This window comes from Heliangelus exortis, chromosome 21, assembly GCF_036169615.1.
Source record: "Heliangelus exortis chromosome 21, bHelExo1.hap1, whole genome shotgun sequence".
NCBI lineage: Eukaryota > Metazoa > Chordata > Aves > Apodiformes > Trochilidae > Heliangelus > Heliangelus exortis.
In genome coordinates, this window is record NC_092442.1 from 7,349,715 (window position 1) to 7,371,668 (window position 21,954).

A 21,954-nucleotide genomic window follows, 5' to 3' on the forward strand; every position below is an offset into this window, starting at 1 on the left:
TTCAGAGCAACCAAATATGTCTGCTGTCTCAAAACACTAGATGATAGCATAATCAAAGCATCTTAAAACACTAAGCAAATAAACATCTTCAGGCTGCTCAATCCTAAAAATGCTCCTTCTCCTCCAGTGATTTCCAATTGCTAAATCCCAACTGAAACACAGTTTCTGAGCACTACATTCTGAAGTAGAACACAGCATTCTGAGCATATATTTGGCACAAATCATAGGTCCTGTTCTGTGCACACACAGTAGTTTCCTTCCCAGAAAAGTTACCTTCACTGTCTTCTGGATTCTCTTCTTCATTAGATGCTTCAATATCTTCATCCTCCTGAGCTGACACAGTTGAAGCCACACTCTCACACTGGGACACATCTCGCTCCTCACGGGGCCTCCGTGAAGACTGACAAAGACACAGAGGGCATTTACATGGGACTGAAAATCTGAATTATTATTTCCTTTTACATGCATTGCCTTTCATCAAGCTGAGGCTGAAATGAAAGACTGGGAATCTCTGTTTAGCACAGACCCATTCACAGTCTTTCAGCTTCAGGCCAGCTTTTGCTACTCCTGATCAAAGCTTGGGAACTGTCTCAAGATACGTCTGGGGGGACACCAATTCTCTTCACTTCAGTGAGAGAAGACCAGGATAACACAGCAGTCTGGAGATTCTATTTGGGATTCTACTTATGATGCCCCAAAACTTAGAGTTACTGGTCTTCTACCAATTCTCTTGATCTATTTTGTAAAGTTAGTGCTTATTTTGTTTTATGGTAACTGTGATGACCTGAACTTTTACAGCAGCTGGTGTACTGATGAGGACCTGAGGAATTTTTCAGGCCTGAGTGCTTTATCTGATAGAAAATTTTCTATTGCATTTTAAAGCAAGAAGTAGTTAGTATCACAGGTCAGTGAGCATCAGCTGCCTTTTCTAGATTTATGTCACAATACAAAAACAAGTAGAAAAGGAAACAAGTGGTGATTGCAGAACAGTTTTAGTGAAGCATGAGGAATGACTTCAGAAAGATGCCAAGTTTTCCCCTGCAAAATATTCAGTGCCCATTGCATTGCACCTACCTTCTGTTTGTGCTGTTGGAGAAGGCTGTCCAGATTGTGTCTCCTTTTATAGTTGAAGTAGAAGTTTTTACACTGAGCTTCACTTTTTGTCCCAACCATTTTGGCAATTGCTGCCCAGTTCCGTCCATGTTCCACTAGGCCTGTTCAAACACATAAAAAACAAATTTTACTATAATTCAGCTATCCAAACCCAAATAAATGGGACAGCAATGCCTGTGGGGAAGGTAAGAGGACAGAAACACTGCTGTACTTGAGAACTTTTACTGTGATGATGTATTTGATAACTACTCCTGAGGTGAAAAAAAAATTTGTGAGTCTGAATGCAGCCCTTTGAAGCCTCCAAACTTAACTCCTTGCTGCTGCTAAGGTGTAACATCTCTGCCAAAATATTGATTTTATGCACCAAATTTACAGGTAACAGTATCTGCCAAATGAATAAACAAGTTAGAGACTCTGTTAGCTTTTCTATGAATAGAATGTCTGATACAATAGGAATTTTTATAACTTTTAAGACATTACTTTGAAAATTTATGTATGACACACACATCTTCACATCTGTTCCACAAACTTTCACATACCAAGTACATCAAACAGTTCTAAGTAGTGCACATGAAAAAAGACAGCACAAGTCTCAAAAAACTTATTTTCTGTTCAAGATGTTTGCTTTTTTCTATTTTCTTTTTTTAAAAACAACAGCAACTTTCTAAGCATAGTGTTGCCTTCAGTCATATTCAGTACATTATTGTAATTTGGTGAGTACAAGTATTCAGAATAAGTCAAAAGCTTTAAAAGCTTTACCTTTCTTAGCAACTTCCATTTCTTCTTCTGTCCAGCGGGATGTCTCCACAGGCTCTGCAGAAGCTGAAAAAGAAACAAAAACACTGATCAGAGAAAAGACTTGGGAGTCACCACTACAGCACAGACTGTGCATCCCACAGCCAAACAATCTGTTTACATTAGGGTTTGCTCAAGGCACTTGGGGAAGCTGCTCTTGTCAGTGGGAAGTCAGTGGGAAGTGGTCCATCTCCATTAAACCATGTTAGAGATACAGGAAGCACCACAACCTCAGCAGAGCAAAGTGTTCAAAACTATTCTGCCTACAAAACTATGATTAATTATCTGTCAAGGAAGACTTGTAAGAAATAATGTATCTATCATCAAAAAGTTATCTGAACTGTCAATAATCACCATCAAGTTCTAAAAGCAGCAATCCAACATGCTATAAATGAGTTCCCATCTTATTTCACTGACTGCCATGGAAAGGACAGAAATGGTTATTGTTTAGTGGCTATCAAGAAATCTGCTCTTCCTGTATTCACTGGGTGTCCTACTGGACAAACAGAGAAAGATAAAAACACAGCAAGTAAAAACAAGAAGGAAAATAAGTCTTCTTCTCTGGACTTTATATCATTCTGTTTACATTTCTGAATGGCATTAAGCTGCAACAGCATCCATTTCCTTTTCATAAAATCTGCCATTATGCACAGCAGGCAACAGGAACAACTTCCACTAACAATAAAAGTGGGACACTGAAAAGTACCTGATCTACTGAGAAGCTATTTTGGATTTTCCAGAAAAGCTCCCAAATCCCGTTTAAAATAAAACAAAGCAAACTCAACTATTGCTCATTTAACTATTAGTAAAATGAGAACTAAAGTACCCACTTAATTCTGGTCTTTAGCATATGCAGAATATCTGAGCAACAGAAGAGTTGCTACAAATTCTAGAATAGCAGCTGCATGGAACCATCCAGTTGAAGAGCTAGCAACAACAAACTTTGCCACAGCAGAGCAAGAAAATAAAACCAGTCCAGCCATCCTAGATAATTATTTACTAGCCACAAGGTATTCTGTTGCTAGTATTTCTGCACCACCACAAATTACATCAGTCTTTTCAGAAATGCAGTCAGAGATAGCAGTCTTTTTTAACCCTACAAGTCAAGAAAGTAACATTTTATTTTGAAGACATTTCTTGCAAGCTAATGCAGAAACAACAATAAAAGCAACTTGCTAGGATCTATTTCAGATTATGAAACTCCCTAAAGTACTCAAATATCAGGCCTACTTATTTAACAATAACTTCAGTGAGCTACTGCCTGCAAGTCACTCTGTGTCAACAGCATTTGGATCTCTACAGGTCCATTACTAATCCTGCAAAGAGAGAAATGCAGTTATTACAGAAAGGCTGAACTGCCTTTTTTCCCCCCACATGGTTCAAAGAGTCATCTGATTACACACAAACTATTCATGAAGCTACACTCATGAAGTGTAACAGGACCACAAAGTCACAAAATTATAAGCAGGCCTAAGAGTAAAGATATAAGACTAAATAATAATAAAAAAAAGTGCGCTGCATGCAGAGAAAAAAGTCAGTGAAAAGCCTGTTGACCAGATGGGTCCCTGATTGTCCTACAAAGACTACTCACAAGGTTCTGGTGGGGGTGGAAGAGGAGGTGGTGGTTCTTCAGTGGCTGCAGCTGCAGCAGCATTTGCTTGTGCAGCTTCATTTGTCATTGATCTGGTGATCCTGCCCTTGCGACGACCTTGACTATTGGCAGTTTTTCGGCCCCTAGGAGTGGCCTGCTCCCTTTCCTCTGTTTCCTCTGATGCAGCTTCAGATTTGTCCTTTTCTTTGGTATTCTCTCTGGGAGTAGTTAAAATATAGATCAGCCACATTCAGATAGCCATTACAGACAGATATTCCTGAATATCAATGTAAAAAACCCAAAAAACATTAATAAAACCCCCCACAAACTGAACAAAACTCCAGAAACCTGAATGATGCCTTCAGTGAAACAGAATTCAGCCACAATTTAGAGTTGCTAGAGAATAACACAGCTAATATTGCATACATCTTTTCAACTTCAGAGAAAATATGAACACTGTGATAGGAAAAACCCAAATCAACAAGATACAAAAAAATATGTGTGCAAAAAAATAATCCCATGGCTTTTCCTAGCAGTCTGATAAGTTCAGCAAGACTGAGAAATTAATATGTATAAAAAAATTTATTTAATGCACAAAACCTAAATACTAAATACTAATACTAAACACTTTTCAGTCCAGATTCTGTCCTGAGCTTTGCAAACAAAACCAAAACCAACCCAAAACCAAACCTGCAATCTAGGCTGAATGAATGCACTTTCAGTACTGATACTTACTTAGATTCTTCCTTCTCATCCTTTTCCTCTTCATCTTTCTTTTCCTCCTCTTTTTTCTCTGCTTTTTCTGCTTTTTCCTCCTCTACTTTTTCTTCTACCTTTTCTTCTTGAGAAGGACGAGCAATTTGTTGCTGAAACGAAATGGGATTTACACAGTGTAACAATTTGCTCACAAGAGGTGCATCAACTTGTACTTGGAGCAGCCAAAACACTGATGCTGCCTTAGCTCTCTTGTTAAGATGTGAAGTTACAGTCACTGCACACTGGCCAACTCTGCCAAAAACTCATCTCACCCTGAAATCATAACCAACATGATACTCCAGCCATTATCTCCCTGCCTTCAGAAGCCTCCTTTGCCACTAAATGTGCAGTTTCTATATGTTAGCTGCATATCCTCAGTACCTCTCCATGTATTTTCTCTTAGATTTCTCCTGGTCAGCTGCCCCTGATATTTTGATATTTTGCCTTATAAGTCCCATGGAGGTACAAGGCTTCTTTTGCAGCATGAGCACAGAGGTGACAATGTGCATACACAGGTGTCATCTGTTGTATGCCACAAGAAAAATGACCAGATATGCTTTGGAAGTTCTTAGAGAGTGGTCTGACCAACATCTGCTATAGCAATGGTGCTGCTCCCCTCAAATTTTATTTCTAGTGTTGTCCATTTTATAACAGAGAAAGCTGAGAGCTTACAGCTTGGAAGCAAGCTATAAAATAAAAAGTAAGCAGAAAAATTATGACCGACTTCAAGTCACCTTCTCCAAACTGTTGTCAGTAATTAAGGAATATAATTGCTCAGAAAATTGAGTCATGAATTTTAGACTTAAATTTCTAGTGAATTTACAGGAGGAAAATTATAGCCTAGAAGTCTGGGTTTTGAAAAAAACCAACAACTGTAAGTCTTCATGGAGATGACAGTTTTACAAGCACATTAAGTATTGACAAATGACAGAGTAATAACCATTACCCATCATTATCCTAAGGAAAATGGCACAAAATACTATTTTACACATTCCCCATTAAGGAAATGTCCTCCTTATATACTCCTTAAGGAAATATGCTCCTTATCTTTCAAAGCAATCCAGATCACTGCCATGGGCAAGGATAGCTTATTTCAGAAACCACACAAATTTGATTTCAACTTTCCAGAAGATACAATCTGCTTCAAACAGGAATGAATGGAAGAAGTTTGTTAATTAATTTGATCACACAAAATAACCAAGGCCCCTTACAGTTGCTTAAAAAAAGAAAAAAAAAAATTCAATCAAAAAATATTATAAGAACGTATGGCATTGTTTTTGCTATTACCACACATAAAAATTTTAAAATAGCTTTGGCATAAATACTACATGAATAGTATCTGCAACAAGATGATCTTCTGAGTGCCACAGAATAATCCAGGCCTTCTGTAGGAGGCATGATACAAGAAGAAAGAGAAAAGAAAGCCTGAGGCTGCAGGTGAGGTCACAGCAGGCAGGATTCCAGTTAAAGGTGAGGGGAGAAGGAGAAGGAAGAACGAGCTCTCCTCCCGCTCTCTGAAAATTCCTAAGTGTATTTAAAATGCATTATTACAGTTTAAATTCTGCCTTAAATATATTTTTGTAAGAAACTACAGAATGTAAGAGCAGGTAGGGAGTTGGATGTGGCCACACAGAGGGAACCACTCCCAGGAGTTTACAATGAAGGGTTCAACAACCACCTCTGTCAACCCTCACTCCAGGCACCCATCCAGGAGAAATGCAAAACCCAGATGCTCCCCACTCCAAGTTGGTGTGTGCAGAACAGACTTGCTCCCTGCTGAGCATTAGACTCTGCAAGTCAACTTCAACAAGCAAAATGCATGTAATATTTACATAAAGCTACCTTTTAAATAAATACCCAATGTACACTTGGCAAACCATGGAAAGAAAAGGACAGAGAACTATGAGACTGCTGCCCTAGGACTTAAATTAATTCAGATTTTACAGTCCAATGAAAAATTCCTCAAAAAAGGTTTTTCACAGCAGAACCAACCTTCCCATAAATGTAGCAGCAGGTGTCACTCTTTCATTAACAAAACTGAGGCTGGAAATTGTCACAAAAAGGAGTTGGTTTTGACACTTCAATACTGTGAATTGGAGCAGAAAACCCAAACACTAACCACTATCATCTTGCTGCAAATTATTAGCATTTAAGATGCCAGCATTACATGGTTATGCAAAAACTGCCTTCAAGCAAGATGTCAGAGACATGCTGAGATGAATGATTTCCATCATGTTAAATAGAGTGGCCTCAAAAGGAAGGACTTAAAAACTGCAATAAAAGTGGAAGAGGAGGAAAAAAAAAATAATAAAAAAAAAATCTCCATTTTACATATAATCTATTTACATATCATCACAACAGTTACTGAAGAATCCCCTACTCTTTTTGCCTGGGCTAACTGGACATCACACTTCGTAAATACCAGCTTCTCTGTTTCCCAGTGAATTCATTTAACATGCATAATCAATAGGTCAAGTGCAGGTTAAACACAAACCTTAAAGCAGTCGAAGCCTCGGTCAGCGACGTACCTGCACATTCATCTGCTGATAACAACTTTTACTTATCCAGGCAAGGGGATGGGCTTTAACTCGGGGTACGTTTCAAAAGGACAAAAACCACACCGGCACCGACATCACACGACTCTCTAGCAGAGGCTGCCTGACCCAGCAACTTGTTTATTCCAGGAAATGGTGTCATTCTGCCACTTAAGCTGCCTCCAGCAGTGTTGCCCATCTCACATCCAACCTTTTAATCTCCCCGGGGTCACCAGAGGATACCTTCCTCCTCCTCCTCCCCCCCCCAAGCTTGGCGTGACTGCCCGTCACACACAGCAGATTTCTGTCTAGTCAGGTCACTGGGCTGCAGCACCTGCTGCAAAGACCCCCAGCCTGAGCCAGGCACTCCCCTGTGCTGACCAGGCCACTGCAGCACACCCCTTGGCTACCAAATTTCAATGAAAAACTCGACTCGGAGAGAAGAGCCTCTTAAGGAGGTGTTGAAGGAATTCTTGATGATCAGTGCAGCAGCATCCTGCAGCCACGCTTTCTCCTTGTTCTGTGTTACAAACCTGCTCTCCATTTTAGGGCACATCTGGCTTAAGATGCACCTGTTTGGTTGGTTCTGTGAGCATTCAGGAATGGTTTGGGTAGCATTTTATAAAAAAGTTCTTTCTAGACCTATTTGAGGGCAAAAGTGTATGAGAATTCAACAAGCCTTACATCTCTTTGCTTGGTGTGCCCTCATCGAGCATCCAGCTCCTTTAAAGTAAAAGCCTCCCCACTGAAACTTGAGTCAAGTTGTACTCACTACATTCTCTGAAGGATTTCAACATCATTACCATGATTAATAGCTTCTCCACCACAATATTCCACTTGCTTGCTTTCTAATTTACAAAAATATATGAACTATTAAAAACTAAGCTGAAGCACCTGTTATTGGGATAAGCCCACCCCGGAGCACATCGTAAATCTTACAGGACTTGTGTTTGCCAGCCAGCAAGGAAGTTTCAGGTTGCTACTTGGAGATATGAAAAATATAAGCTTCAAACAAAGCTGGGGTGTGAGAGGGAGAAGGGGGATGAATTACATTCTGTAACCATAAGATAAAAGTTTTGGCAAGCAAGGCAGTTCAGCACACTCAAGCCCTTTTTTACTAGCTGCTAGAGATGTTCCTAATTAATCAAGTAAGAAAATGACTAAAAACAAGGAAGATTTTTTTTTTGGTACCTGAGATAATTCGGAATCAAATAACCCACAACTCTTCAGGTTTTAAAGTCTATGGATTTCTGAAACCCTGAATTTGAGATTACCTTCCCCTCCTGCCTCTATCAAGCTTCAGTTTCAACAAAGGACTGGGTAGTTACTCAGCACAGGATTGCTTAAGCTGAAAAAAGGGCAAAAATGCAATAAAGGAAAAATATTTTTTTCCCTCTTTTCCCCTCCCATACATATATACTTGCTATAATGAACAGTAAGACATTTAAACATAAGAAACAATAAAATAACAACATTCAGTTGATTAACAGGTTTAAGCTACCTGGTTTCTTCCTCTGCGTTTACCATAATTCCTTCGCACAAGGGCTTTATAATTTTCATTTTTCTTGGTTAAATAATAATATAATACACAATCAGGAACATTCTAAAGTGAAAAAGCAAAAAACAAAAAATTAGTTTTTATTCCTGTAAAAGTATATTTTAGTATTTAATTTTTCTTAATACTTAAACTACTCAGCTCCTCAACTAAAATAAAACTCCATTAGATTTGTTTGAGCAGCAGGAAAGTGAATTCACCCACAGATATAACAATATAACTATGCCCAATATTGTGTTAAACACAAGCCTCATGTATTTATAACACACCTCAGCTACTTCAGCCTGCATGACTTCATCTTTACTTTTGCAATTTGCAAGTTTGAAAGCTTCTATGTATTGTAATTAAATGAAGTGCCATTGCTGTTAACATTGTAATTTCACTAACTTTTGTTGGATGTTTCCATGCATTGATTACTGATGAAGTATAAAATCCTGTCAAAGCATTAAATTCCTCTGGACTTTTCTTTTTTTTCAGGCAGGGAAAATGATGCTGGGATAAATGAGTTATTTGGAAAGTTAAGCTTTACTTTTATTTAAAAAAAGTCTTACCTTTCGTTCCAGGTAGGAAGCAATTAGACCAAAGTTCTTGGGATGCTGGACAAACCTTTTATAAAGCAGAAATTATTTAAGTTCAACAACATAATTCATAATCAATAAGCAAAGCATTCTTCCAAAATATCTGTTCCATCAGCAAGCCTTTGATTTACACAACTGAAATTTGTCTAAAAAGCCCAGTTTCCAAATTCCACAAATTTTGAACAAAGTGCTTAAAATTAACTATTGGCTGATATAAGGAGATCAAATACCATTTAAATCTTATCATAGAACTGAAGTACTTTTGAGAAAATTTCTTATCTATGGACTAAATGCCTGTGAGCCTACCCAGCTGAAAAATAAAGAGAAGTCAAAAACTTTTGCAATGCTTCAGTCATCCAGCTAAGAACATCATCAATTATTATTGCACCAAAGCTTCAGCATTCCTGGCTTAACCAATGTTTACTGTGGGCTTAGGTATTTAACTATCATTTGCAATGTGAGAGAAACAAAAAATATGAAAGCTCATTACTTTTCCTTAAAAATCTCCTTCTCATGGTCAGTCCAGACATTCATGAACTGTCTGTCTTTATAAACTTTCATGGGATCCTCCATCAGACCGTTCATGTTAATAAACTTCACTCGTCTTTGTTCTGCATCAAACATCATGGGAGGAATGACAGAGAGCTGACGCATTTGTTTCTCATTATTCTACAGGCAAAGAATAAAAGAAAAAAGTAAAGAATACAAGGTTGCTACTAATGTTTACAGTTCTTGAATTACACAACTCTTTAGAGCTCCACCACAGTATCCATTCACACTTAGTTTGAAACTTCTTTTCCTCCTACCCTTAACTCCTCTGGAAGTTGTCACTACCCCAATTAACATTCACACAATTAGCTGAAGCATATCACAAATGAAGAAAACTAAAATTGTGCAGGGTTTTAGAAAGGAAGGGTTTTCACATGTTTGTTACAGTTGTAAAAAAACCCTAGGTTGTAGCAAGCTTGTAATGAACACAGACACATGGGAAAAATCGAGGACAGATATAATTAGGAAGCATAACTCTAAAAACAAAAGTATTTCTAACATCTGTTTCAAGTCAAACTTCAAACCAGCCACAAAAGGTTTCTCATATCAACCCACCAAACCCTCTGACAGAGACCTTGCACTGCTTGAGAGAGAATTTTGATTTATTTGCTGTGTTTCTATAGCAAAGTGCTGACAACAGCCTCACCTCCTGCTCAGAAAGTCCATCAATGATTTCAGAAATCTCATGTTCACTTCTAGCAATCGTTGCTGAAAGTCCAGCCCCTCTTTGACCAACTCTAGAATTAGGGGAAAACAGAAGCAGTAAGGATAAAGTACTCAACAGTTTATTGTCAGACTTTGTACACAATGACAACTTTCACTGATAATGAAGGAGAAAAACATCTTCGTTTGCACAAAGAATTTACTGAACTAATCAATTTGCATAAAATCTGTCCAAAAAACCCTAGTATTTACAAGGTGTAAAAAATTTAGTATAGAAAACAGCTGTAGACAAAGATGCCATGACATTAGAGAATTCAAAGAGTAGTTTGCCATTACAAAGATGTATTTGTAAAGTAAAATTTCCTTAGAGAGAGGAGTTCTGTTTCCACTCTAACAATTTACTCTCTTCCTCTTTATTCCACAAAGCCAGATCTTGCAGGTTACATGATATATTGGAAACTATCTGCTTTTCCTATGTTTTATGAAGCAAGGGGATTAAGACAGATGGTTAGAAGAGATAATGAGATGAAATCTTTATGGGGCTTGAACTCTCCAAGGTGTATTAAAATGATTTTAAACATCAGATAAACATTTGAACAGTACTGAATCAAACTTGACCTAATTCTAATATAAAGCACTACCTACTGTACTGTAGATAAAGTGAACTCTCAGATGAATTGCACTTCATTCCTTTTAAGACTCTTTGTACAGTTTCCATTTAACAGATGTCTGATAGATTAAATAATAGGGACCTAATTGTTGTAGTTTGCATACTTCAAAAAGCAAAAATGTCTGGAATAAAATTACATGGCAAGTACAATAAAAGATCACTCAAATTGTTAATTAAAGAAGTCATAATATTTTTGAGCTCACTGCCATGAAACGGTGAAGAAATGAACATTTTACTTTATGCTGTATGACATAATATTCTTTTTTTAAGGAATAAAGTGATGAACATAACACTTCACCATTAAGTTGAATCGATTTTATTATAAACTTTTTCTAAAACTTAAGTCCTAAGAGATATTTTAGATGAGTATTTCAAATCCCTGGAAATACCTTTGGAATCGTTCTTGCTGTTCTCTTTGCTTCCGGATTTCTGGAAATTGTTTTTCATAGTACTCTCTTGTTTTGCTCTCCTTAGCTTTCCTGCGTGGATTATTTTCTATCCTGTCAACTTTTTTCTCCCATGCCTCCATCAGCTGATCATAACGTTGACAGATTTTCTGTTCCTGTTAAATTACAAAAGTAAACCTTGAACTAAACACAGATGCACTCACTGATCAGCACACGTACCATGGGTGGGCTCCATTTTTTTCCTGCTCTGGTGGCTTTCTACTTTGAAGATGACATATACCAAATTTTCAACAGGGAGAAGATGAAGAAGGAGATATAAAATTGTAGATTTTTTTATATTACACACTATTTCATTGCTTGACACATCTCAGTGGTATTTGGTACTCTTATTACTAACTTCCAGAAATCTCACCTTCTCATACCAGACATTTAATTAACAGAATTGGTTTAAATTTCTATTTTTATTTATTTTCTTTTAAAATTTTAATTAACAGAATGGGGCTAGAATAACTGCAATATGTCCCCAAGCTCAGCAATATGCAGGGAATTGCTCCTACATAAAGAAAAGAACAGGACCACAAGAAGAAAAATACTTCATTAAATTTTCATGGTGGAATCTTCCAACTTGCTGTATAATCTGCTGTTCCTAATAATAAAAAAATATCTTTCAGACACTACCCAAAACAGCCTTTTGACTTTGTGCACCACTTGCTACAACATGCAAGAAAAAGCATTGAGTCATGAAATACTGGTATCCAACATACACACATTTGAGTAAAAATGCTGCCTGACTTAAAAAATTAATGATCTGCCCCATTTTCTGTCAGATACTGTAACTATTATACAAGTAAAGAAGTTCAGAGAGAGGTCAGTAAAAGATTTTCACTATTTCTTCCACTCAGACTCTTTTAAGAAAAAGAAAGAAAAAAAATGCTTTTTCCTTATTGTACTTTAGATGGCTTTCAGTCAAATAATCAACAAACCATGGTGATAAACCTGCAGTTTATTTTCTGTTAGATCAACAGAATTTTAGTTTAAGATCTTATTTTTCTAACCAATGGGATTTACACCCCACATTCAGGAATACAAGTCAAGGATCCAAACATAAAGCCAACAAAAGATGGTAGCAGTACCCGTTGCTTTCTGGCATGATTTCTTCTTTTAAAGAACAGTATTAGCTTCTTCCTCATCACCTGGTTTCTGGAAAACAGAATTGGAAAGAAAAAAATTAACTACATCTGAATCAAGCACTTCAAAAGCTACTCTGCAAAGTCCATATGGATTCTAAATATCAAACCATTATTATGAAAAACATTTTCAAGGGTAGAAAACAGAGGGAAAATTTCTGATGAAAAAAATCACCTAATTCATACTTTCTGTGGGGAAGTGCATTCATCATCTTTGCAGAACTAGGACATTCAAAGTAATCAGATGCAGAATAAAGGAATAAAGTGATGAACATAACACTTCACCATTAAGTTCAACCAATTTTATTATAAACTTATTCTAAAACTTAAGTCCTAAGAGATATTTTAGATGAGTATTTCAAATCCCTGGAAATACCAGGGATGTGGTAATGGACATGTGAATTTGGTAGAAATAATTTTAAATATTTTAAAAATAATCTTTTTTTTTTTTTTTTTGCACTTATAAAACGTATTTGCTTTGGTGAATTAAAAAAAACCTAGCTCATACAAATTTGAGAAAAAGTTCTATATTTAAAAAAGGGGGAAAAAATAATTTTCTCAAGCCCCACATTTCTTCTAGAAGACAACCAGAATTTGGTTTGCCAAATAACCCAAATAACAAAGGTAGCATGCAAAAAAACCCTACTCCTACCATTTACTGACAGCAGCAACTTTGAAACATTTCTTTGAACAGTATATTCACGAAAAGTTGACTGGGCTTATCTAGGTCAAATCTGGTATTTTAGGCTTTGAAAAACACAAACATTACCAACTTGAAGTTTTATGATTTATTTTAATCTTTAAGTTATGATGCAAAGTTACTGCTTCCCTTTGCCTTCAGTACATATAACTCACTTCTTGCAGCCCTGTTCTACAACAAAGAAATTGGAAAATTACACAGGCTGGAAGATTTTAAAAGTACACACATCTTTTTCAGAAAATCACAGCCATCAAAAATATGAGTGAATGTTTGAGTTTATGCCCCTTAAGTGGCAGAATGACACAAGATTAAAGCACTTACGTTTTGATGTTTTCATGGTAGACCTTCGTGTCTGATGGTTGGTTGTAAAGTGGCTACAGTTTTGGATTAGAAAGTTATGCTTAGTATTTGTCAATGCATGCAGTTCTAAAAGTATATGCAACATACTTAACAATGTTTTAATATTTTGCTAACTTTGCACTCAATCTCAGCAATCTGAAGGGAGTAGGAGATGCCCAACACATGGCACAGATTTCATTACTTAAATTTAGATTACTATAGCTGCCTATGTACATAAAGGTATTTCAGTATTTTTCTCTACCAAACTGTTCTCTCAAAGAGATGCAAACCTATTTTCAAAAATTACACTTTTGTGGCCAACCAGTTCATTCAAGCCCCAATTCACCCCAACACACACTTCCTTTATACAGAAACACAGAACTACATCTGTTTACCACAAGAGAATGACAGACATGAGAGCAACACTGGCAACACAGAAAATAGAACAAAAGACAAAAAAACCCAAAACAAAACAAAAACAAACCACAAAAAAACCTATCAAATGCACAACTTACCAGTTCAACTTTTGGACCAAGACCTTCAAAAATTTTGTGAGCTTCTTCTGCTTTTTTCTGCAAATAAGATTTTTTTATATAGTCTAAGTAAATCATCTGAAATTAGTGTCAAAAGTGTACCTCAACTCTTTCACTTATGCTGGCTGCTCAACCCTTGTGCAACCACACTATATCCTTCTGAACCTCCTTCTGCAAAGTTGCCTCAGCAAATCAAGAAACCTCTACCTGAATTGTGCAGTTACTCCTCTCATTTCCATGTTTCTGACCATGGAAGGAGGCAGCACCAATAAGACAGTTGGATTTCATGAATTTCAAGCCTGAATCATCTTCCCAAGCCCTCTGTCAGCAGACAAGGCTATGTGAAATGACCCAACACACCATTTCAAATTGCTTCAAAAAATATAGGACAGACTAACCCATAAGGCAGTTATTATTAGAAAATGTTATTCCAAGTTCTAACTTATTTCCACATGATTTCAATTTTGAGTAATTCTTTAGAACTGCACAAAATTATTATGTATCAGGGTAATACTACAATACTAGCCTGGCAGAATGTTTTTTCTGGTCTCAAAACACTTAAAACTGAACTCTAGCCTTTTTACTTCAACCAAATTTTAGCCAGCAGCAGTTGAATATTAGAAGTAATTATTATCCTAAACTGCAAGGGTTGAAGATTAATTCTGCCAAGCAGATTGCCCCCTTGTACAATTGCAGAAGATACCAAACAAGTGCTATGGACTTGACTGGCTTAGTAGATCTTCAGTAATCCTTTAACTGAGCCAGTGAGTACTGACATGTGCTATTTGTACCCAGCCCCACCAATACTGCCATTCTGTAGGACATGCAATTCCTGAGATGAGAACTCCAATCAAGCACTAAATGGATTAAAAAATGCACCAAGCTTGGCAATTCCCCTTGCAGATAAATAGATGCTATATGAAGAGCTACACAGTCAGGAGCAGCCAATAGATGACTATACACTGATGCATGTTACTCCATCTCAGGCAATATAAAAATGGTTTTCCCCATCTATTGACACATCCACAACACAGAGAAAGCATCAGCAGCTTCAAAACTCTAATGTAAAACCCAATGGTAACCCCAGGTAGCAGAGAAAGAGTTGCAGAGCAGTCCAATGAGATGTCTTCTAATTCACATAGCTCTGACTGCTACTCAGCATGCTACCTGAGCTTGCAGAAGCCTTGTAAGGTGATGGAAACATTTTAATACTTTTAAATTACATCATAGTGTGAAAGAGATGTACAAGAGTAGAACTGGCTTGTAGCCAGAAGTAAGCATACTGGATACATCAGTTTTTATAACATAGTAATTGTCCTAATATCCTGTATTAGAGTAAATTAATCAAATTTCACAGACAGCTGGGGCAGGGGGAGAAGAGGCTGCAAGCACAACTTGGGACACAGCTCTAACACAGAAAATGCAGTATTGTGTTGCAGTTTTTTACCATCTCAAGTTTCAAAAATAGTCTATTGTAAGAGAAGTTAGCTGTTCCTCTGAACTCCAAAATAAAACTAGGAAATTGAACAAACATATACTGCTCTCACAAAAGATCATAATACTTTCAAAACCAGAAGATATCTACCCCCTTAATCTCATGCTACCAGGGGAAGAAAAGGCAGTTTGCTACTGATATTACTGAGCTCCTGTACTTTTATCCACTCATGCAACACAAGCTCACAATTTACCTATATATTCCTCTTTAATATCTGTTCATTTACCTGACTTTTAAGTGCCAGAAGTCAGAATTTAAAAAGAAGGCATAGAGTCTTACAACATTTGCAGTTTTTCCCCTTCAGCTAATTTAAGTATTGGGTCTTCAGCCAAGCTTGTCAGTATTTATGTGAGAAAGGAAGAACTAGAGATAAATTTCCGAAGTATTTTTTTATATCTCTCTCTATATATAGATATACACAAACACATATCTATCTTTATATATATATATGTGTGTGTGTGTGTGTGTAGGCAGATACAGATATAGAGATATATCTCAGCACAGAGGTTTATGGATGAAACCAACAATGTGTTTCCCTAGGCTGTTTATAAGATGGAAAGAGGACCCTGAATAAAAATGTCATCCAAGTGCTTGTCATATAAAGGAGTAAATTAATATAAAAAAAAGGGGCAGGCAAATCAAGAAAACAGGAGAAGCACAAACTGCCCCCCAGAGGTGACTGAAGACACAACGAATTTGAGCAGATAGGGTCACACACAGCTACACTGAGCCAACTGACCAGCACTTACCCGATTTTCATCATAAATAATTTGGACAATACTGCGGTGTTTCTGTTCCACTGGAGGAGGGGACACAGGCCTCTCGGGCTCGGGAGGCTTTGCAGCTTCTTCTTCAAGTTGTTGCTAAGAGACGAAAGAAAGAAACTCAGCCATCCGCAGCGTGTTCCCCTTACCAGTAATTAGTCACCAGAGATAAAATATGCATCTGATCAACAGCACTGCCTGTTATTTCTCTTCTTAACTGACAAGGAATGAATGAAATGGTTTTACTGCCAACAGGGATGATAACAAGACTATTTCTGTACTACGGGTAAACTAAATTAACTGTTGGAAAGACTCACCTGCCCCAAATCAGACTCGTTTCAGGGTGACATTTAAAGCCATGGTCGCATTGTCATTTATCACTATTTAACTTTAAACAAAAACATTAACTTTGGAGAGCAGTAACACCAAACCTGTCTTCTCACAGAGGAAGGAATCTGCAGAGGTGTCTTGCTACACTGTAGGCATTCAAGTGTCATTATTACTACTGCCTTACTTTTCAAAAAGATAAAAAATTCCTTCTAATACTCCACGGAGAACATAATTCTAAACATAGTTCATACCAGAAATAAACCACTCCACATATATTGAAGTTCCAAGATTGTTACAATACCAAACAAGCAAAAAAAACCCAACTTGTCATATTTTCCTAGCTACTACACTGCTGTGATTTACCTTCACACCAAATACATTTGATTCAGTGACATCTTCATTTTTTAATTGTAAATATCCTTCATCCAGGCCTGCCACAAAGATACAACACAGAATTTCTGACTCTTGGGATCCATCCTGTCTCATTGCACTGGCTGGAACGTGCTATACTGCTGCTTATGAACCCCAAATCTAAAATTTTTGCAGAATGCCACAACAAACAGCCTCAACTATTGCAGAAAACAGCAACCTGGTGATCCACTGAAGTCAAATAATAATATAAATGTGCACAAATGAACTTTCATAGATGATACATACAGTACTTGCTGATTTTGTGGGAAAGTGAACAAACAAACAAAAAGATAAGCATCATTAACACACAGCCAGGTATTTTGTGACATCCTTGTTTTGGTTTTGTGCTGAAGATCACTTTACAGGTCATTAAAATCCAGATGCAGTTAAATGTTTCCAGACCATAAAATCACATAGCTCCAGAAAGCTGTCAATTTGTTATCCTGGACCTGAAAGTTAACAAACCTTATAGCATAACTCATTTCCTACAGAGTTCCCATTAAAAAAACCAAAAAACTTAAAGCTGGCACTACTTCTAGCTGGATCTTTGAAAGCTGAAAAAGGAAAATGAGACAAGGACTTCATTTTTGCCAATGAGTAATAGATGCCTAGATGGAAGGGTGGGTTTAGTTGGCCACAACAGCTACAGGAAAGACAACAACTACTGCCAGCAAACATTCCCTTGGCTTCCACTGGACGAAGTGCCATTTTCTGTCGTAAAGTACAGCCAGGACTGTACTAAAAAAAGTGGTATTTCCTCCTTCATCTCTTTGCTCTCTCTGTTTACTAACACCCCTCCTACTACGCTTTCCCCCAAGGCTGACCTTAGCTCCAGATGTTAGGATCTCTTGCCCTTGTGAAAGCAGATGATCCAGGGACTTTTGTACAAGCTCCGGTTTTGGAGATGCATGCAAGGGATTCTCCCCTTGCACAGACTGTGAAAGAAGAAAGATGATAGCCTCCCCTCACCCAGCAGTTGGTTTTAAAGCTGAAATTACAGTCACAGTGCCCTTGTTTCACTAGTCATCTAACCAAAGTTTAAAACATAAAGTCATATACTGTTGGTTCCTGTGTAGCCTTCTCCTGTTTTCAGAATCATTTAAAACTATTCGTTATCAAATTTATTTCAACGTTCTAGCATACATAACCATCCCTTCTTAACTTGTTCATTTGGCTGACATAACCAAAAAATTCACCACCACCACCAAGTGAAGGTTTTCCACACCTTTTTCACTGGTTGATAACAACTGTAAAGTCTGCCATGCTTACTTGCTTTTTCTTCAGTTTAAGGATTTGCTGTTCAACTTTGGCAATTTCACGATCTACGCGGTCCATGCTCTGGATCAATTCTTCCTTTGACAGCTTTGAAGGTGAAGCATTTTGGTCCTCCCCACAAGGCTGACCAGAAATTGGAGAAGATGGTCCCTCATGCTTTCCTCCAAAAGCTGGGTCCTTTCATGGGGACAGGAGGTGGAGGGGTGGACATTGAGAGAAATCAGTCATATTGATAATGTGCCAGTGAGCGTTCAATAACTATGGCATGCATGAATTAAAAATAATTTCCAGTTATCTATATCTCTGCTTGAGAGCTACCTTAGTTAAAGTTTAATATTTTGGGGTTTTAATGCTTGAAATATTTTAGAATTAACTGACAGCCCATTTATGTTAATGTAATTTCAAGGTTCACCTTTAAAAAATAAGAGCACGCTTCGATATTTACCTTGAAACCAAAATAAGACCAAACCATCTCCCTTTTAAAAATAAATCTTCATAAAACAAACAGTATCTTGTATGGTTAAAGGAAGGGTTACTTCAGAGCCAATTCTCAATATTCTGCACATATATCAATGAAGATATTCTTGGAGATAACTGAGACCAGCCTGATAAAGCACATCTGGAGTTAGTTCTGGGTGTCAAGTTATCTGGTTCTGCAAGTTCTCTTGAACTTAACATGACATAAATGATGACTTAAGAGAGGACAGGTCACTGTTAATTTGTCTTTGATTTTTTTTTTTGGTCCTTTTTCCTTGTCTTTTTCCAAACATCATATTTCAACATGCTTTATGTTCTAGCATCAGCACTGCTACTCCTTCCTTATCTTTGTTTGTGTGCTCAGGCCATCTTGCACCATGAGCACCAAGCTGGCAAATGCCAGCTCAGTTACACATCCCTCACTCAAACCAATCTGACCAAAAGGTGACGTGTCTGGAATGCCACCTCTCTAGATAATCCTAGGCTGCATTTCTACACCAGGACAGGAGCTTTCTGTATGTAGAGCCTGGATAAAAATTCAGTTACATGAATGTTGCATGCCTCAGCTAGGCTTCTCCAGTCCCCCTTTATCTTATCTTTGCTCTGCAACACAGCAAGTTACTGAGAAATCACACGCTATCGTAATTCTGTTTTACTTCACAGTTTATTCACATGATAAAAGGGATGCTGGAGAGAAGGCAAGACAAGAAATCAACCTGTAAACAAATAAACCCCATGACTATTAGCCTTTGAATCCACATGGTGACGTTTTTCTGTAAATGATCTGAGTTTAAAAGTTTGAGCGTTCATCTTCAGAAGTCGTGCACCACTCACACTTTTTGGTGAGTCTGAGTGCAAGCATGAGAGAATATATCAAATATTCATTTAAGAGACACTTCTCTGCCCTATAAAAACCACTCTGATCAATATTCAGTATCTGCAATAGAAATATCCACACCAAACTAGATTGCCCTAGATTTACCCAAAATGAGACACTGACAAGTATAATTAATCTTATGTGAATAAGAAGATTAATTTCAAATGCTTAAAAGGGAGAGGAGGTGGTGGGGAGTACTTTGACCATTCAGTTCAAATATTAATTCAAGAATAAAATGGACTTGCATTTGTCAGCAGCTTTCAATTGAAAAGCAAGAATACTTCATGCACTGTACTATAATAATTTTGCAACCAAGATTTTAATGACTTAAGAATGTAGAGGCAACTCAGAACCCTTGTCTCTTTACTGTCTTTGAGGCAGACTTATCTTTATGTTCTTACTATAAAATAGTAACACTGACTTGTGACCCCGTTCATGACAATGTGTAAAATCCTATATCTGGGATTAAAGAATGAACCTAAAACACAAAATTACCTAACAGAAAAGAATTTATTTGCTCACTGCAACATAGGAAGTCACAACTCCAGCATGGTAACAGAAAATCACTTTACCTTCTTAATATCTGCAGATCTCAACCCTTCCTGCAGAGGATGTACTAAAGGCAAGACAGCAGCTGCACTGACACGCTGAAAATGGGAATCAGAGACTTGTTCAAGACGTGGTCGCTTCGACTCCAGTGAATCATGTTCTGTCTGAGATGGCCCTGGATGAAATTGCTGTTCATATCCAGTTCTCCTTTCCTGAGGCCTAATACAGAGAAGAGAGACACTATTAAAATATACATTCTATCTAAAATATACATCACTATTAAAATATACATTAAAATATACATTAAAATATACATAAAATATACATAAAATATACATAAAATATACATAAAATATACATAAAATATACATAAAATATACATAAAATATACATAAAATATACATAAAATATACAGGAGAAAACTACTTGGGGTATTGCTCAATCTTTTTCATATACACAGGTGAAGCATATATATTTTATATTGTAAATATTTTACCATGTTATTTTATATTATAAAACTATTATTATGTTACATATATTACATATTGCATATTAAATACTACATGCAATACAATTTATATCATTTTATATAAATATACTGATATTTATGGCAATGTATGCAATATATATTTTTATAAATTATAAAATTTAATATAGATTATATATTCTAAAATTATTTTCTAATACAATGTTATAAATACTATGTATTATATTATAAATAGATTTTTAATATATATAAAAACACTACATACCACTGAACACAGATGGCATCAACAGTGCCATTACTTCATTTCTGCAGTCAAATAATTTTTAAATACACACAGAATGCTTGAATGAGCCACGAGTCTATTTTGAACTTGATCTCTACTAAAATGCTACTATGTGACAGAAACAGTCAGTGATTCAACCATGAGTCACTTAAAAACTCCTCAGCAAAATGCAGAACAGTGCCACTCGTTCTTTCCAATCCAGTGCAGGGGATGGATGGCCATAAAACAACTTCATATGCTTCAGCATCTTCCTGTGAGGTGCCACTGAAGAGATGACAGGAGTTTCCTTTTTTTTTACCAGTTTGTGAAGAAGCCTTTACAAATTTACTATGGGATTTAATTCTGCTGTAAACTGAGGTTTTGAGAACTCTAAAAGTTACTTTCATTCTCAGCACTAAAACAGAGCCTTACTGACATTCTGGTGACACAAGATGAAGGCAACATGCAAGATGCAGATTTCACTATCTTCAGGTTATTTCTGGGGATATTCTAATGAGATTTTAAGCTAGACCAGTATTTACATAGCATTCATCACTAGCATTTGTTCAGCACCAGATATCTCCCTTACAGCCTAAATAAACTGCAGTAATCCAGCATATAAAATTGCCCCTAGCAGATAAACATACTCAGAGTCAAAGGAAAAGGAGGTTATAGCAAGCAATAAGACTTCCTCATGAGTGTACATCAGCACACAGACACACTGAGGAACTGAGGTGCTTAAATCAGACAGAAATCTCTTCTCTAAACAGAGGCATACTTGTGTTAACTGCAATCCAGTACATCTTATTCTGATCTGCAGTGTGTTTTTCATTTCTAAATTTGGTCTTCAAAGTACATCCAATATGCTTCAGCAATACAGTCAAATGAATTCTTAATGCTATCCAAAAACTTCCTTGAACCTCTCAACCTCACGGCACTATCAAGGTACATTTGAACATTGAGCAACATCCACCATGAAGTAAACTGCTTCACTGAGAAGGAAGATATTGTCAGTCAAACCAAATGACAACACAGTTGACTGTAGTTGTCCACTATA

General features: G+C 36.9%; 1 protein-coding gene across 9 annotated transcripts in view; it reads right to left on the reverse strand.

Annotated features, from left to right (window-relative positions):
• NCOR1 (nuclear receptor corepressor 1) overlaps positions 1–21,954 on the reverse strand; it is a 62,800-nt gene that overhangs the window by 25,037 nt on the left and 15,809 nt on the right. For 6 of the 9 annotated variants that reach the window (XM_071764849.1, XM_071764856.1, XM_071764853.1 and 3 more), the window contains exons 4-20: positions 20,172–20,367; positions 18,240–18,422; positions 17,795–17,905; positions 16,215–16,328; positions 13,953–14,009; positions 13,420–13,472; positions 12,345–12,411; positions 11,194–11,366; positions 10,118–10,208; positions 9,413–9,591; positions 8,896–8,950; positions 8,291–8,392; positions 4,235–4,365; positions 3,500–3,717; positions 1,873–1,935; positions 1,075–1,214; positions 274–400 (exon numbers count right to left, since the gene is read on the reverse strand). In XM_071764849.1, the coding sequence (XP_071620950.1) occupies positions 274–400; positions 1,075–1,214; positions 1,873–1,935; positions 3,500–3,717; positions 4,235–4,365; positions 8,291–8,392; positions 8,896–8,950; positions 9,413–9,591; positions 10,118–10,208; positions 11,194–11,366; positions 12,345–12,411; positions 13,420–13,472; positions 13,953–14,009; positions 16,215–16,328; positions 17,795–17,905; positions 18,240–18,422; positions 20,172–20,367 (2,060 nt within the window). Of the gene's footprint in view, positions 1–273; positions 401–1,074; positions 1,215–1,872; positions 1,936–3,499; positions 3,718–4,234; positions 4,366–6,749; positions 6,900–8,290; positions 8,393–8,895; positions 8,951–9,412; positions 9,592–10,117; positions 10,209–11,193; positions 11,367–12,344; positions 12,412–13,419; positions 13,473–13,952; positions 14,010–16,214; positions 16,329–17,794; positions 17,906–18,239; positions 18,423–20,171; positions 20,368–21,954 lie in introns of those variants that run through there. The other 3 variants (XM_071764855.1, XM_071764854.1, XM_071764857.1) reach the window with 2 other exon arrangements.